This window comes from Otolemur garnettii, unplaced genomic scaffold, assembly GCF_000181295.1.
Source record: "Otolemur garnettii isolate 467f Iridium unplaced genomic scaffold, OtoGar3 scaffold00101, whole genome shotgun sequence".
Taxonomy (NCBI): domain Eukaryota; kingdom Metazoa; phylum Chordata; class Mammalia; order Primates; family Galagidae; genus Otolemur; species Otolemur garnettii.
This window is the reverse complement of record NW_003852496.1, coordinates 4562979-4581741: the sequence shown is the minus strand read 5'-3', so window position 1 is coordinate 4581741 and position 18763 is coordinate 4562979. Positions and strand designations below refer to the sequence as shown.

The 18763-nt window shown below is 42.8% G+C and overlaps 2 protein-coding genes across 2 annotated transcripts in view; one reads left to right on the top strand and one right to left on the bottom strand.

The window, feature by feature from the left end:
- Positions 1 to 6344: 6344 nt before the first annotated feature.
- On the bottom strand, positions 6345 to 16329 carry LSM3 (LSM3 homolog, U6 small nuclear RNA and mRNA degradation associated). The gene is made up of 4 exons (XM_003796216.2): positions 16277 to 16329; positions 14032 to 14142; positions 10998 to 11093; positions 6345 to 6646 (listed from the first exon to the last, which is right to left on the bottom strand). Exons 1-4 carry the CDS (start codon positions 16295 to 16297, stop codon positions 6566 to 6568), a joined length of 309 nt encoding a protein of 102 aa, XP_003796264.1. The 5' UTR covers positions 16298 to 16329; the 3' UTR covers positions 6345 to 6565.
- A 164-nt stretch (positions 16330 to 16493) lies between these two features.
- Positions 16494 to 18763, top strand: part of XPC (XPC complex subunit, DNA damage recognition and repair factor) — a 36399-nt gene continuing 34129 nt past the window's right edge. The window contains exon 1 of the mRNA XM_012809249.2: positions 16494 to 16638. Within this exon, the coding sequence (XP_012664703.1) occupies positions 16542 to 16638 (97 nt within the window). The 5' untranslated portion in view covers positions 16494 to 16541. The remainder of the gene's footprint in view (positions 16639 to 18763) is intronic.

The following is an 18763-nucleotide window of genomic DNA, read 5'->3' as shown; positions in this document are numbered from 1 at the left end:
TAGTTATTGTGTTAAGACATTTATATTCTACATTTAGGAAGATTCACATGTACTCTTATAGGATGGCCCATAGGCGTGATCCCACCAATCCCCCTCCCTCCACCCATCCTCTCCCTCCCCTCCCCTCCCTCTCCCATTTCCCCATATTCTTGGGCTATAATTGGGTTGTAGCCTTCGTATGAAAGCTATAAGTTAGTTTCATAGTAGGGCTGAGTACATTGGATACTTTTTCTTCCATTCTTGAGATACTTTGCTAAGAAGAATATTTTCCAGCTCCATCCATGTAAACATGAAGGAGGTAAAGTCTCCGTCCTTCTTCAGGGCTGCATAGTATTCCATGGTGCACACATACCATGGAATACTATGCAGCCCCGAAAGAGGAAATTAAAAGATCAGAGAGGCTGAGTTTGTTATTTGGCTGGTAAATAGTAGTGTTGGGATTTGAATGCAAGGCTTCTTGATTCTGAGTCCGTATTCTTTAGCTACCACACATACACTGGCTTTCAGATACTAGAACCAAGAGTTTTTCCAGAACTCCAAACCTAGACTCTTTAAATCAATAGCAGAATGATCTAGGCCTTTCCCTGAAAAACACCTTGTTCAAATTCAAAGTATATCATGCAGATGCAGAAGCCAAGGCTGTGAGCAGGGTGGTGGAATCTGGCCTGGGTCTTGGCAAAAGCTCTTGTCCAACCATTACTCAGCTACATTTGCAGGACCCAGGCTGCTGACAAAAGCCACCTTGTCTGGGATGTGTGTGTTTTTTTTTAATTGAATGGTAACTATGTACATTAATGCACTTCTGGGGTACAGTGTGGGGTTTTCACATGCAATCCAAAATACTTCAATCAAACTGGTCAACACAGCTTTCATGTCATTTTCTCAATTATTGTTTTAAAACGTTCACATTCTACTTTTAGAAAGATTCACTTGTACCCCTGTAAGATAAACCTCAGAAGTGATCCCTGGGATGTGTTTTTTACGGATCTTAGTTCAGGAGGATGAGGGCACCGCAAGAATGGCATTTTACCTTAGGACTTTTCTCCTTGGGGCCTAAGGAATACATTCTGCAGACATTTTAGGGCTGGAGTCCCGCACGCTGAGCTCGGATAGAGCTGAGGTTGAGAAGCAAAGAGCACAGCGCCACCTGGTGTTGACAGCGGAGACGTGCACGTTCAGGTGCCCTCGCCGGGACTAGGAGCTTAACACGTACCTTCCTTAACTTGTACCGTCTTCCTTCCTGTGAGAAACTGAGGCCCAGAAAGGGCGAGACACTTGCCAAAGTTCACAAAAACACGCAGGTGATAGCGCCGAGTCTGGCGTGTTCGATTTCTAACACTGTTCTCACCTCCTGCTCTTATAGATGTCCGCTTGAATGTTCCTTCCAAAGACAGACCTCCCCTGACCCTCCTCAGCACTGGCCACTCTCCTCACCCCCCTAAGGTCCATTTCAGCACTTGGCGTCATCCGTTTAGTTGGCCTTGTTCACTCTTCTGTTGAGAGATCCTGGCACACAGGGCACATTTGATGCCCATTCCACCTCTGTGCTGTCTCACTCTGGTGACAGGGAGGTGACAGCAACATTCCAGCACCGCCCTGGGCTGCTCACAGAGACACTTTCTAGTCCTTACAACCAACTTAGGACACACGGCATTTGTCCAGTGGGTATACAGCGAGCGGAGATCTGAAGCCAGATTTCTCTGACCCCATTGCATTGCTAGATGTCTGGGGTCAGTTTCCAACTCACCGGGGCTTCTACTGACATCTACTGCACTGCAGGTGGGTGAGATGAGCACCGAGAAAACATTTCTCTGGAGTAATCAATATCAGAAACCACAGTGAGGCATTCTGTTTCCACACCCCGGAAGCTGCTAGAAGTAGCTAGCCAAGGGAATAAGAATCTACATGCTCTGGTTTATTAAAGTGCAGCAATGAGTCTAAAAGGAATTTAAACTATTTGGCCTCGTCTTCCTCATTTCTTGGTGTTAGTTTTCCATGTCAGTTGATAACTAGTTAGGTATGCCCAGTTGGCACGTACTGATATCCTCAGGGGTGGTAATGGGGAAGACGGCCAGAAGGGTAAAAATGTTGGAGACATTGTCCACTTGTGGGAAGGTCACCCCATGTGTCTGGAAAATATCACACAAAGTTCACCTTCTTTGAAGGCACCATTTGACCCTTCCATCCACAATGATGATCCCAAATAGTAACGTCGCTAGGCCTCGTGTTGTATAACTATTCACCCATCCAACACTTACTGTGCCAGGGACTGTGCGTATGTAAGAGCAACTCATCCGATGGGCCTCAGTGCTCCTCAGTTCACTCTGTTCCAGTATCCTGTCCTTCCCACAAGCTCAGAGGACCCTAATACTGACCCCCAGCCTAACAGCCCCCTGTGTGGGAGTCCCCCATCTAGACCCCCTAGATCTATGGTCCCCAACCCCCAGCCCACAGACCAGGCCACACATGAGGAGGTGGGCGGCAGGTGAGCGAGTGAAGCTTCATCTGTATTTATAGCTGCTCCCATCACTGGCATCACTGCCTGAGTTCTGCCTCCTGGCATTATTCTCATAGGAGCATGAATCCTCCTGTAAAGTGCACATGCAAGGGGTCTAGGTTGTGTGCACCTTATGAGAATCCAATGCCTGATACTCTGAGGGGGAGATGTAATGTGCTTGAATCATCCCCAAACCATCCCTCCATCTCAGTCCATGGAAAAATTGTCTTCCATGAAACTGGTCCCCAGTGCCAAGAACACGAGATTGCTGCCCTCCACCTGACTCCAGCTGCCATCAGGCCCTGTCATGGTACAATCTGAGCTTTACCCATACTGATCCCCTCTCAGGCTGCTCCAGAACCTCCTCCAAGATTCTGGAACAATGGCTTAAACTCATAGTGTCTCTCTGAGATGCCTCTCAAGGAACTTGTCACTAATAATAAATTACCAAAGGGATTTACTTTTCTGTAAGTCAGAGCAGACAGAAAGCTCTCCGTACATAGTAGGCATTGTCTCCTACCTCCTTCCCCCTTCCCACTGGCTTCCTTCAGACAACTACCCTCCCTCTTCACACAGCCCAGATGGCTGGTCCATCGGGTGTGGATAACCTTGCTCTTCAGTTCAGGAATGGGCGTGTGACTGGCGTGGCCAGTCAGAGCCCTACGTTCTCATGGCCATTGCCATAGTGACTAGCCTGCAGAAGGGCACATGGACCAGTCAAGAATGAGACTACTGCAGCTGGCAGGCAGGTAGACTGGAAACCTGAATCTGCTATAGGGAAGAGTTTGCTTTTGAATGAAACCCACATAGTTTAGCAGAACTGAGTGACCTAGAGAAACATCGATTGTGCTTCTTGATCCAGTCAGAATGACTTTTGGAACTGTCGGTTATTTTCCATATTCAACACAGGAATGCTACTCACAGCTGGCAACTGTTCACACAATGGCACATTCTTACCCTTGTGGCTGCAGGTAAAAGCAATGTGGGTAATAGCTAAGTACTCCTTACTGCCACCCAAGGGACTGTAACAAACTGGTCAACGTTCAGAACTAGGCCTAATATACTGACGTGTGCATGTGGTGCATGTCTAGTCTATGAAAATTAGGTCAGCTTGAGGTGATCAACGTGGGGAGGTGGTCAACTGTGGAGGCTCTACTGCATTTTATGAAAGAATAAATAAAAGGCTGTGTAAAACCGAAGTTTTCCTTTTAGTGCCCTGAAGGATGACACCTACAGTTTGAGCAGATCTTCAAAAATCACTGTTTGAAATTTGAAAATTGTCTATTTGTAGCTCACAATTTTAGTTTAACTTAGAACCCAAATTGCTGGGGTTTCCGACTGGGGACATTTCGTCTCTAAAATGAACCTGTGGGCCTCCATGTTGTCTGTCCATCTTTCTTCATGGGAGGCGACAATTCCTAACAATCTCTTTCACGAGACAGAGATCCAGGCGTTATACCTGCTGGAGAAGCTTCTGAAGAAAAGATGGTGGAGGCTTCCCCTGACCTAAGTGATAGCATGTGGCAGAACCCACCAGTCACCAGTTCCAGTGACCATGGGCCATCCGGCTGGCCAGAGCAGAGTGCTGTGAAGCCCCAGAAGTCCAAGACACGGTTCCTGGGGTCTCTCTGGCAGAATGACTGACCCCTAAGAGGACAGTGCCCCTGCCAACCTGTACAGGCAACCTTGACATGGAGGATGGCGGCAGGGCCCTGCTTCAGCTGTCCCTGCTGTGGATTAAGTCCCAACTCCAAAAGGGCTCACAAAATTTACGCTCTTTCTTCTCCCTCCATATGGTAGCACTCAGGTGGTTAACGCCTCCCCCTGTATGTAGCAGCTGGGAAGTACGTGGATGTTTGTATGTTGCAGTTGAGTTTTGTGTGCCTGTGAAGGTAACTGTGCCAGATTTCAAGGTTCATTAGAAACCTGTGTGTAAACAAGTTCTCACAGCCAAAAGCTCTAGTGCAATGTTATCAGTTCCAGGAGAAAGATGACATGACCAAGAATAAAGACCGTGTCCAGATACTAAGTGTGGATATCAGACACCCTAAAAATGAAGGCAAATGCTGGAGAAAATTGCAGAGGGTGGCAGAGCAAGAGGGCTAGATGGCTTGTCATATCATGCTTGCGGTGGACAGTCACCTTCACAGGTACACAAAACTCAACTGCAACATACACACTCAACTTACTACCCAGAGCCAGGGCCTTGGCACAGTGTACGTTATCAAAGACTCCCACAGGCAGGAGTCAGACTGCTCAATCCTGCTGCCACGTGCCGTGTGACCACAGACTTATGGTCGGTTTCTTCTGCAATTGTAAAAATTAAACTAAGTATATAAAATGCCTTGCCTGATGAACTTTGTTCAACAAATTATGGCAATTATTGTTGAATATCATCATCACTTAGGTAAGGGTTCTACTTGAGAAAGTGGGATCCAAACGAACAGCCTCTTGCTACTGCTAGAGTTGCCCGTCTCACTCTTTCAACAATGAACAGGACATGGTGAAGAGGTCAGTTACCTCTTAGGACCACTAAATCCTAAGGACAAAACGTGGGAGTAGTTAGCTCAGTGCCCGTAGCACAGTGGTTATGGCATCGGCCACATACACTGAGGCTGGCAGGTTTGAACCTAGCCCAGGCCAGCTAAGCAATGACGACAACTGCAACAGAAAAGTAGCCGGGCATTGTGGTGGGCGCCTGTAGTCCCAGCCACGTGGGAGGCTGAGGCAAGAGAACTGCTTAAGCCCAAGAGTTTAAGGTTGCTGTGAGCTGTGACACCACAGCACTCTACCGAGGGCGACATAGTGAGACTCTGTCTCAAAAGGAACAAAAAACAAAAAAATGTGGGAGTGGAAGTGTGTCTCTCCTGACTGCTCAGGTAAGATAAAACATCCATCAGCTTGTGCTCGTTTGCTTTTCTCTTTTCTGTGAACTTGCAGGGACACGTACAATGAATAACATCTTTTTAATAAAATGTCGACTGAATGAACCTTTCTTGTATGTGACTTAAAATACTGTGCACGTTAGCATACCATGCTTGACAATGGGTCAACAAACACATTCAGCACATTTACATACAAGCCATCCACAAATGAGGCATTTTCCATTTCAAAGTAAAATGACCTACTTAGTGGAGGATGTCAGGTTCTAAGCTGTTTTTTTTTCTAACTTATCTTTTAGAAAAATAAGTCCTGTCTTGATAAAGTTTTAGAGATTGTTATACACATATACCTTATTCTTTCCATTTTAAGCCTTAAGTGCTGGCTGACTGAAGATAGAAATAAAAACAGCTTTGCTTCTAGCCACTTTCTGTCTTACTGTGCCACTTAGATATTGTTTTAGACTCTTCATCATTAAGGCCTAGGATCCAAGAGTGGAGAAAGGGTTTCTCTGTCATGAAGTACAGCATTGGTAGGTGTGACTAAGCTGAACCACACAGGTGTATGTGAAGCATCCTCTTAGGTGTGAATCAAGCCAGAGAAGAGAAATGCTGCTTTGCTGTGCTTTCCACTGCGATGTCAAGTTTGTAATGACACATGACCCCTAACCCCCTTCTGACTTTGGAGCTCTTCCCTGTGTGCATTGTTCTATCAGCATCAATCTTACTGCCGAGGATTTTCTGGTTTAAACTGCCTCCCTAGAAGACTTGTCAACAGGAAGCATCCGGATAAAACTAGTTCCCAACACCACCTGGTGCCTCCAACATAGTGCACTATAAATGGGTACCAAGTGAATGGAAGACATGTGCTCACTTCAAAGAATTCACAAGATAGGAGAACTGCATTAAAAATATCAAATTTAATCTAAAGAAACTGTAAGAATAATGGAGCAAACAAACCTTTGAAAAAAGTTCTGACCTTGGTGATCACATTTATTGGAAATGTTGGAGAAAAATAAAAATGACATTTAGCTTAAGGAGTTGTGAGTTATACCAACTAACTCATTTCAGGAGTGGAAGATCCTTGGTCATTTGTTAATATAGCAATGTACGCAGGTTTCTCTCTTGAATGTCTTGCACATTTAAAGCGGCAACTGGACAAAGTCTCCCTGGTGATAAATTCTTTGTATCAGCCAACTCTCAATGGAGGGGCAACCAGGACAACGCCATCTCCTCGGACAAAAAGCATTGGAATATTCCGTTTTGTTGACTGGAAGAGAAAAATACAGAACACATTTATATAAATTTTTATGTGAAAGAAATGTTAAAAAATGGATTTATCATGACACACAAAAAATGGGGCTAAAAAAACTAATCATTTACCTTTGTAGCACAAAGAACCAATCTATTAATTGTTACCTTTTCCTAACAGAGAACGGTGCTTCCCACCAAATTTCATTCTCCTCTTCTTCCTAGGCATGTAGCAAGACTATATTTTCTATGTTCCCTTTGCAACCAGATCAACTGGATTGAGTTTTAGCCAATGGGAAGTGAAGAGATGTGACAGGCCCGCTCAGGCTGACCCGCAAACCTCCCACGGACCCCCCTGTGTTCCTTCTCCGATCCCACCCAGGCTGACCCGCAAACCTCCCATGGACCCCCTGTGTTCCTTCTCCTATCCCACCCAGGCTGACCCGCAAACCTCCCACGGACCCTCCTGTGTTTGTTCTCCTATCACTGGATGAACTCAGATAATGGCAAGAACTCAGGGGACAGCAGAGGCATCAAGAATAGCAGCCTGGGTTCCTGACTTTCTACCTGGAAGAAAGCTACTGTGCTAACCTAAGAGCTCACCAGGACCGTCATGTGGGCAAGACATTAACTTCTACTATACTGAGCCATTACTTCTCCATGCTACAGCAGTGGCACACATGGAACTACTGACGCATCAGCTTAGTGGGCAGGCTTCAGGCAGTAAGGCAACACACAGAATGCTTGAAATCCTAATATTAAGCCTTGGAAAAATATTAGCAAAAACCTGGTGGGCAGTTCAAGGGCCTCCCAAACCTACAGACCCTAGGGGCAGGAGGAAGGCTGGCAAAGGCCAAGTGTGAGCAGGTGCTGTATGAACCTAATGCAAAGAGCAGTATAAGCAAGAATAGCCCAGGGAAGAACCAAATGGTTTTCAAGCAGAGATGAAATAGAATTCTAGGTTAGAAAGGTTAGAAAAGCCACTGGGGCTTTTAAACCCCAAACTGTGGAACAGTGATTTTCAACCTGTGTGGGATGAAAATTTTTAAAGATCATTAATCATACTATTTTCGAAAGGAGTTCAAAGCACAGTAAGTATATATATATATTTTTAACTCTTTCTGCATGTGTGATAAAAAAGGTTGAAAACACTGCTGCAAAAGATAAGTATGAAAAAGAGCTCTGAAAAACAGGTCCAGTAAAACTTCTCAGGTAAACAAACTCAGCCCTGAGGCAAAGATCAGATTAAGGGTGTTGTCTTTCCACTCAAATTCTGGGTAGCAAACAGCCTCAATGATAGAACATTAATTTGAAGGAGCAGAATAAAGGTGAGGAACTAAAGAAATAAAGGAGTCCTGTAACTATGCTTAGGAGAAAACTTTGTGGTTATTGGCCCAGTGAATTATTTGGATGTAGATAGATCAGAAACTTATGAAGTTCTCAGTTTTTAAAAAAATTACATTGCCAAAGAAATCATAAGCCTGGGCCAAAAAAAAGCATCGACTACTTGAGTCTTCCAGCATAGAAAAAAGTTGGCCATGAAAACTCTGCAGCCCCCACTTAGTGTGGCCAGTTTTAACAAGTAAAGAGACAGGACACCATAATTACATTAGTAGAAGTTCCAAACACTGGGACAGACAGGGAGCAGTCACGCCTCCCAGAGGGATTTGCCATTGCAAGGGACTGTAACTGCCTCACACCTCACTCTTTCCTTTCTGACAGGGAGTTTGTTACTGTGGATATCCTGCTGCTTCTGTGGAGGGGCAAGTAATTCATCTTTCTTGGTGTATAGGTCTCTGTAACACAAAGGGCCACACATGGATATGACAGGAAGCACTGCAAAGTGCATGGAGGTCCCAGGCCCTGGTTGCCTCCTTTGCAGTGGAGATGACTGTGTTCTGTGTGGGAAGCAGGGTTCCACAACACCCACTATCACTCATTTTTTAGAACAACCCAACTATCAAATTCACAAAACTTAAGACAGCCATGCTGACACTAATGTACATGGCTCTGTGCTAAGAAAACACAGTGTGCCAGCCAGGTAGCAGCAGGTTTCTAAGTGGAAGTCTTTACAGCATTCCGGTGACTCTTCTCTAGCTGCCCAAATAACAGCTCCATTACCAGGGAGATGCAGGAGCTGCTCTGGCTTAAATGCCCCAAGCTCCACAAAGATCTCTCATAACAGTTTCGTGAATGGAGCTTCATGGTCACCAAGGAGAGCCACACAATAATATGAAGGTTATGATGCATGCAGGGAAGCCCACTGCTACGGATTCCTAACAGAATTTACAGCTTCTTCATAGTTCTCTCAGTTCAGATGCAGTTTATCAACCACCTGAGCTACTCTGGGTTGGTGGTGGGTGGGTATTGTTCCCGTAGACCAGCCAACATTAACAAGTACGTCCATGAGTATACTTTCAACAACCCATGTGTGAGTTTCCTACCTTGGGCTGTCTGTTCGTATCATCCAGGCAGGATATGAGGTAAAAGACACTTAATTCTTGACAAAGAAAGGGACATGGTCTATCACAAGGGGTTCAGTGTGCAAACTTTAGTCCTTTAGGTTAAAAAAAGGTATGCTATAAACTCAGTATCAGAAAAATTTTCTATTGGTGGTGAATCTCACTCAGAATTTTTTTTTTTTGTGTGTATTGTATGATAGGTAACACAGCTTAGATCTGCAGTCCTTGGCAATGAAACAGAATCTTTTCCGTTTGAAACTAATTGATTCAGCCTGAGATTAAAACTGAAGTTCACTCACGCAAACATTTATTGAGTGTCCATTATGTATGTGTCAGGTACTAAGATAGGCATTAAACGTAGAAATAAAACATAAAGTTGTTCTCCTGGAATCTCCATTCTAGAAATCAAAGTATGAATTACTCTAGATGTACACTTCCAAATAAAAGTTATTTGGAGCAGGATAGTCTGTACTAGCAAGAGACTGGAAATGGCTATCTGTTCATCTATAATGGCTACCTCGTCCAATAGAAAACTAGTTAAATAAATTATAGGACATCAATACAGGGAATTACCATAAAGCTAACAACAAAAGTATCACCACGCTATGCATGAAATGAAAAGAGCTCTGAGATTTGAATTGCTGCAGTCCTGAAATCTCAGCCCACGTTTTTAACCACTATGCTCTAGAAGAGCCAGAGTTTGGCTCCCTAACATAATACTTAAAGACTTTTCTGATGAGATCATTAGTAAACCACATTAATGAAGGTGGTTTTAAAAAATATTTTGAACAATGAGATGTGTTACTATTTGGATAATCTGCATAACTCAGCGAATTAGTATTTCCTCAATGACTGGTGCCTGATGTAGCCAAATCATATACAAATGAAAGAGCCACCAGAAGTGCAAGGCAGACCAGTGACTCTTCATGTAACAAGTGTATGGAAAGTTCATAATTAAATATTATAAATGATGTGGCTCCAGATTCCACACTGCAACTAAACTTCAACAAACCATCACTTGTGGAGTTTGGATGTAGTATCATAGGGGAGTATCCACAAAAACATACTCCTATTTTCCAACTACTACAACAGAAAAAAGGATACGAGAACCTGGCTGTCATCAATAAGCCAGGCACTTAAAAAATGTGTAAAAATATGAAACAAAGACACTCTTCACTAAATACTGTTTTAGAAAATATAGTTACTATTCATAAAAATGTTACTAATCATAACATGATAGATTATTTTTTAACAAATATTTTAAAATTTCTCAGTTTTTGTTTCAAATATTAATGTTAGCTCAAATCTACCACCCGTAGCACAGTGGTTACGGTGCCAGCAACATGCACCAAGGGTGGCAGGCTCAAACCCGGCCTGGGCCAGCTAAACAACAATGACAACTGCAACAAAAAAATAGCTGGGTGTGTGGCAGGTGCCTGTAGTCCCAGCTACTTGGGAGGCTGAGGCAAGACAATCACTTAAGCCCAAGAGTTGGAGGTTGCTGTGAGCTGTGACGCCGCGGCACTCTACCAAGGGTGACATAGTGAGACTCTGCCTCAAAAAAAAAAAAAAAAAATCCACCACACTAGCACACATAGGCACTTTGCATCATCATATCTCATTGAATCTGGAAATCAGATGAGGAAGTGGTAGTATTCTTGCTTACCAACAGGAAATCTGCAAAGTTAATTCCTTTGCCCAACATAGCCCAGGCAGGAAGTGATCAAGCCAGTACTGGAAACCAGGTCTGTCTGACTCCAAAGCCCTTGCTTTTAATTGCTACACTCTACACCAAGCCATAAGTAGGTGTTAAAACACGACACCTACTTTCCAGAAGCATGTGTCACACTGTTGGGTGTGCAGAACGGTCGACATTTCTGAAGTGAGGCACAGAACCGTATGACTTACTTTATATATCTCTTCATATGTTTCTTCATCAATTTCTATAGTAGTCACAGTTTCTTCCACATCTCCCAATATCATATTTAAATGTTGATCATAAGCCTGGAGTGGGAGGGTGAGACCCAGAAATTTAATAATCAAATTAAGAAACAATGAATAAGGGTTATAATATGCAAATAGCTGAATTATAAGTACATACTTGATACTTATATCACAAACTTTTACATTCAAATAAAAAATAACCCTGCTGTACTAATACTTTTTCACAAACCATTTCCAATGATAACTTAAACTGATAAAAATATAAAACTGTTTATATGCCCCCCCTCAATTTACCCCAAGTAACTTGAAATTATTTTCTAAATATATATCCTACTTGTTATCTAAGGCAGTCACTTCATTTAAATACAAATTATATTTAAATATATTGGCTGGGTGCCCATAGCTCAGTGGTTAGGGTGCTGGCCACATGCTCCAGGACTGGTAAATTTGATCCCTGCTCTGGCCTCCTAAACAAATAAACAAACAGAACAAAATAGCCAGGTGCATTGTGGTGGGCACCTGTAGTCCCAGCTAATAGGGAGCCTGAGGCAAGAGAGTCACTTGATCCCAAAAGTTTGAGGTTACTGTGAGCTATGGCACTGTACCAAGGGTGACAAAGTGAGACTATGTCTCAAAATAAATAAATAAATAAATAATCATTTATATCATTAATCCATTTATAATATCAATATAATTCAAAAAAATATCAAATTAATCACTCATCAGTAGGCTTCCTTCAATTCTACCTGTAACAGTATGACAAGACAAATACAGTAAAGGAGATAAACTTCTTTTGGTTAACTACTCAGATGACAGCACTGCAGTCTTCTAAAGGCACCCAAGAGACTAAATACCATGAAGGTAAAGTAAGAGGAGCAACAATCTCTTTACCACTTATCCAGAACTTAGGTTTAGATCTGGCACCTGTGGGCTCAATCAAGAAATGCTGCAATGAAGATACTCAATCCAAGCTCCAAAGGTCATACATTTTACTGAAAGGGCACCCTCCTGGGTTCACAACTCACTCATGTTTACTTCTAGCAAAGTATTAAATGGTTCACCTGCTCGCATCAAAATAAGAGTAGTCTACCAGCCATACGGGAAACTGGTAAGCAGGGCATATTAACAAGAATGAAAATGTCTAATTGAGGGTCAGAAAATAATATTCTCAGTATGAGACAATCAAGTCTACACAGGAAACAGAAGAAGCTTCCAAGAGTTACCATGTCTGTTCTGGGTGTCTCTCCATGTGCCACAGACTTAGCTCAATTCTGTTTTTCTTTCTAAGGTTGCTATTATTCCATTCCTGGAGTGCCTGCTCCCTTAAGGCTAGCCGTATAAGACTTCCTAGGTCCCCATTTCCTTCTCAAGCCCAGAGGTTTTTCATCTTTATGTTTTATGGAAGGTGGCACCACAGTACTAAAGAGCTGGGATAAGATCAGCCTGCCTAGAACCTAGTCTCACATTGTGGCTGTCCCTTTACTGGCTATGTCACCTTGAGGAAGTGACTGCACTTTTCTGAGCTTGCGCTGCATTCAGCTGCAAAGCAGGGATAATTAGCTATCAATCTTCTGATGATGATTATAAAGATTAAATGAGATGTAACAGACAAAACACGTACAATAACAGCACCTGGCATATAGTTGATGCTCAACATGTTAGCTATTTTTAATCACTTTAGGGTAGAGGGAGAGTCATAGAAACAATATGCTTAGGAAAATAAATTATCAATGTGGGGCAACACCTTCAGTATATTCTTTAAGAACAAATGAGATCCCTTACGGACCAATTTTATGAAAACACCTGTAGATACGCACAAAGAAATATGTATGAAATGCTTACTGAAACATTATTTATAGTAAGAAATGAAAAACAGAAATGTAAATATCACTTCTGTCATATGTATCCTGTGAAATCATTAAAAAGAATAAAGATTTACATATACTCAAGATCAATGATTTCTAAGAAAAATTAAGTGAAAAAAAGTGCTGAAAAATCTGCATAGCAAGATCCATTTTTTGGTAGAGGTAGTACACACAGTGTAAATACATGCACACACATACAGAGGTGTACAGGGTGTGCCTAAGTTTGTGTACAATTTACTATGTTAAACTCTTTTAAACTGCACATGACTTTTATGTCTACCCTGTATATATGTGTAAATACACGTAAAGGACAACCCCCTTTTTATTTTTTTTGAGACAGAGTCTCACTATGCCACCCTGGGTAGAGTGCTGTGGCATCACAGCTCACAGCAACCTCAAACTCTTGGGCTTAAGTGATTCTCTTGCCTCAGCCTCCCAAGTAGCTGAGACTACAGGTGCCTGCCACAACGCCCGGCTATTTGTTTGTTGTAGTTGTCATTGTTGTTTGGCAGGCTGGGGCTGGATTCGAACCCTCCAGGTCCAGTGCACGTGGCTGGTGCCCCAGCCGCTGAGCTACAGGCACCAGGCCAACAATCCACTTTTTAATAGTGTAGATGGGACTTTACCTTTTACAGTATATATTTCTGTGCTGCTTAACTTCTCATAACAGAAGTATTTGTGTATACTAACATGTTAGTGTAGAATGTTAGTAAGAATGGAGAATAAATAAAACATTATTTACAAATAAACATAAGAGAAAAAAATGTAGGGAATGGAAATGTACCATAATAGACACATTTCTGGTAAGAGAAATAACATTATATATATTTTTGTCATTGTAGTTGTCATTGTTGTTCTTTAGCGGGGACCGGGTTTGAACCCGCCACTCTCAGTATATGGGGCTGGTGCCCTACCCACTGAGCCATAGGCACTGCCCCGAGAAATAATGTTATTAATAAAATATGAATAAAATACAGTTTTGTTTGGCTCGTGGAAACACAGCTTTCTCCCTTTTGTCTACATTTCAATACATCACTTCACACTGGACAGTGCTTACACGTCAAGGGAGTGGGTAGAAAGCAAGGACAAGCACACAATCTCATCTCTCAGGGTAATCTGATAAATTTACTTACATGTAATCTGCCCCGAAGCTCTCGGTCATTTCTCATTTTCACGTAAATTCGCTCATCCAGGCTGAGCCTGATAAGATCCAGAGGCTCCTCTACAGTGTTGGTAGTTTGTTGCTGATAAAAGAAAACAGGTTTAGTAATGCGGAAAGAACTGAGATATTGTAGACAGAGTTCAAATCACAATGTAGTGTGACAGTGGGTAAGTCACTTAACTTCTCTTCACCTAATATGTAAAATGGAGATAACAATGGTGACTGCTGAATACTGTTACTGTGAGGCTTAAATCTTATATATATAAGCTTAGTACAGTGCCTCTCACATAGTGCTATGTAAATGATGGTTAAAATACATACATACACAGGAACGGGTTATACACCAAAATAATCAGGACTGTACTCTGTATCATCAAAATCCAAACTGCCTGACCCGATTTCAGGATACAGGGAGTCAGTCTCAGGGACTTTATCTCAGATATCATTTGAAAAATATTCACTGAATGCCTACCACACACTAGTCAGAACACTAAGCAGAGGTGAAGATTTAAAGGAAGATTTAAACTCAGCAGGTTGAGTTTAGGCTGCTAACTGGCTGGTAAGATGAATATATGTAGTAGACAGTATTGAAGAATACTGGTTGAAAGCACTGGCTTTGGAGTCAAGCAGTCTGGATTCAACCCCTGGATCTGATTTGAAACTTAGGATCTGAGATTAAAAATCATGCCATCTCTAATTCTCAGCTCTCTCATTTGTAAAATGAGGAAGCCATAAGCTTACTTCAGGTCTTATAAACTAGCTAATGCATTTAAAATAGGATCTGGTAAATAAAAAATACTTAGAAATGGTTCCCATTATTATTATTAAAGAACTGTTGGAAACATAGGTTTCAGGGGTCAGGGCTAGAATGAATTGGGGCCATCCACATGGAAGGGAGGGTTGCAGCCATAGAGTTAGTAAGATTATTCAAGGAGAGCTTTTTCAGTTGAGTACATGAGGCCAATAGAGGAAAGTTATGACTATAACAGGCTCTATACCTTCAAAAGGCTAGATGAGCGGGGAAAAAAAACCAAAAACAAAAAAACCTGACCTCAATTGCTGCCGAACCCTCCTGAGTTCAACAGGTGTTTGTGTAAAAGACCAGATAACCAACCACTGGGTTACAATGTTACAGAGCTCATTCTAGTGTAAAGAGGCACATAAATAAATAATTATAATACTATAACAATATACACACTACAGTAACTTACTGCTACTTAAGCCTCTGTCTGGGATGCCCATTGCCTCCCTTTTTTCATCCTGTTGCTTTAAATATTGCCTTTTCAAAGCGTCCTCTTCTTATCATCTAATTCACTCAATAAATATTTGTTGAGTTCAGCACTGTTCTAAAACCCAAGGACAGAAGAGTGAACCAAATAAAAATCTTGCTCTCTTAGAACTTACATTCTAGTGGGGGAAACATAACACGTTCAAGAGCCAAATATTTAATGCATGTGTGAAAAAAAAAAACATGCTATGAAGAAAAATAAACCAGAGTAAGCACAGTGGGGGCGAGTGCTATTTCACCCAGGTGAATTCCTCTTTGATGAAAGAGATGTCAATATGAAGCTGAATGAAGTGTGGCTTGCTCCACAAAGATAGCAGAAGAGCGAAGAGCAGGTGAAAAGCTTATAAGACCATATGTGATTCTGGATCACAGTTCCTATGGCTCTTATTTTTATCTACTTTTATGTCTTCCTCTTGAATATAAGCTCCAAGGGATGTCAAGGATCACTTATATGTTAATGCCAGTGTCCCTGTTGCTTACAACAGTGTCTACCCATACAAAGCAGATGTTCACTTCATGTTTGCCGAATGAATAAATAATTGTTGCAGTTATGATAATAACGCCTTATTATCACGCTTTCTACCAAAAATCTTTCAGCTCCATGAGGCAGGCAAATAAATGCATTCTGCAAATAAAGGTCAGACTAAAAAAAAAAAAAAAATGAAGCGACGAAAGTAATAATCAGTAACAACTAGGTGTCAGGCAAGCTTAGAACAAGAAAAGAGCTCCAGGCCTGAGGCAAAATTCGAAGGGGGCGCGGCAAAGGAACGTACGGGATAGATTAGGCCACAATGACCCCGAAAAAGGGAGGCACGACCGGCCACTTTTCTGTGAGCTTGCAGAATGCATCCCTGGTACGCGAAGCCGAGCAGGGACAAGGCTGGGAGTGAGAAACCTGCTCTGGACGAGGGGCTTGGGACACACTCACCTGGTCCACGTCGTCCGCCATGTCAAACCCTGCGCCCTTTCCCGCCTCTCGCGAGAACAGGTCCAGTTTCCGGAAGCGCAAGCGCACAATGCACCGGAAGCCCGGAGATGTTTGTTTTGCCCCTCTTGCTCCTCCGTGTTTACAGCGGCCTTTGGGACTGGGCGGAGCTTCGTTGGAGGCGTGACGCGCCGGGGGCGGGGCCCGCGCTCGGGCCGTATCCGGTCCCTTGCTACTTCGCGGGTGAAGCGGGTCTCGCCCGGGCAACATGGCTCGTAAGCGCACGGCGGGCGGGCAGCAGCAGGAACCCAAATCAAGCCATCAGAAGGCCAAGGGCAAGAGCACAGCCCGGTGTGAGGAGGCAGGTGAGAGCGAAGCCCAGTAAGGCTTAGTGAGGAGATGATGCTGGAAGGCAGAGGAGGCTCGGATGCCGGGGGCGGGAGGCCGGCGGGGAAGGTGAGGGGCGGAGGGGACCGCGTGACGGTGGCCTAGGGTGGCAGCCCGTTTGGCAGCTGTCCGGAGTCCTCCCCAACCCTCTCGGCTTTAGTTCTCTGCAGCCTAGCCTGACCGCAAGCGCTCATCTTCCCTGCTCCCCGTTGCCCGCAGGGTAAAGTCCAGCCTCCTGGCAGATGCTAAGGGCTGAACGGGGAGAGGTATTGTAGTTATTTTGTGTACCCCGAAGACCGACAGACCAGGATGTAGAGTCATGTAGTGTGCTGACTTCTAGAATAACTTCACCTAAGTCTCATCAGAGTTCTAGATTAGGATCCACATGCGTTTTCCACCTGGATGTAGGATAGAGGTCTTAAATTTGTCATAGGCAAAGCAAAACTTGTGACTTCCCCCCTTAAAAACTGTACTTTCTCCGTCTCAATAAATGATCTCTCTACCCATTTGTTAAAGCAAACTCCACCTTTTCCTTACATGAACATATTCAATCCATCAGTAAGTTTGGTCAGGATTGTATCTCAAATCTGTCCACTTCTCTAAATTTCCTTAGCCAGAGCTCCTGTCCAAACCACCGTCATCTTTCCTGACTTCCCCTCCTCAGTTTGGGGTAGTTCTCTACCCAGCAACCCAAACGATCTTTAAAAAAAAAAAAAAAAAGATCATGCCCTGTTCCTCCTGTAAACCTGCTGTGGCTTCCCATTGCTCTTAACACAGAATCCATCTTCCTTACCATGGCCTACAAGATGCTTTATGGTTTGGCTACTACTACCTCTCTTGTTGTCTCCTACCACTGTTTCCTTGCCAGATACCTTATTGACTTTCTTTCACTTCCTGAAATAGGCCAAATTATTTCTCACCTTGAGCCTTTGCCATTGATGTTTCTTCTGCCTAGAATGTTCTTCTGTGGCTCTTGACGGGCTGAATTCTTCTGTTTTTTTTTTTTTTTTTAGGTCTCAAGTCAGACACTTTTTGAGCATCCTATCTAAGGTGGTCTTTCCCAGGTACTTTCTATCACAGGACTCCAATCACTACCCTCTCAGCTACTTTCACAGTCTGTAATGAGCTTAATTTATTTGCTTCCTTTTTGATTACTTAGTATTTAAGCTTCATGAAAGCATATTTTATTTTTTGCTATATCCTATCTTGTCCTTTTCCCCACCTTCCCTCACCCCTGTGTATACAGTTGTCCCGTGGTATTCTTGGGAGATTTTTTCAGGTCTCCCACAGATACTGAAATCAAAATGATTTGCATATAACGCATGCTTACATAGTATACTTTAAATCCCTTCTGGATTACTTGTAATACCTTATACAGTGTAAATGTTATATAAATAGTTGTTATACTATATTTTTAACATTTGTATTTTTTTTTCTATTTTTCCCAAATATTTTCTTTTTTTTTGCTGTTTTTGGCCAGGGCTGGGTTTCAACCTGCCACCTCTGGCATATGGGGCCAGTGCCCTACTCCTTTGAGCCACAGGCACTGCCCCCCAAATATTTTTAATCCACAGTTGGTTGAATATACAGCTTCAGAACCTACATATTGGGAAAGCTGACTGCTGACTATTAAGTGCTCAATAAAAAACATTTTTATTTATTTATTTAATTTTTTCTGAGGCAAGGTATTACTCTGTTGCCAGGGCAAGATGACAACAGTGTCATCATAACTCACTGCAACCTCAAACTCCTGGGCTCAAGTAATCCTAACTTAGCCTCTCAAGTAGCTGGGACTACAGACCTGTGCTAATTTTTCTGTTTTTGTAGATGTGGGATCTCACTAAATTGCCCAGGCTAGGCTTGAACTCCTCACCTCAAGCAATCCTGCTGCCTCAGCCTCCCAAAGTGCTAGAATTATAGGCATGAACAGCCATGCCAATTCAATAAATATTTTATTTATTTATTTATTTATTTTTGAGACAGAGTTTCACTGTGTTGCCCTTGGTAGAGTGCTGTGGCATCACAGCTCACAGCAACCTCCAACTCTTGGGCTTAAGCCTGTGGTTCTCAACCTTCCTAATGCTGCAACCCTTTTTTTTTTTT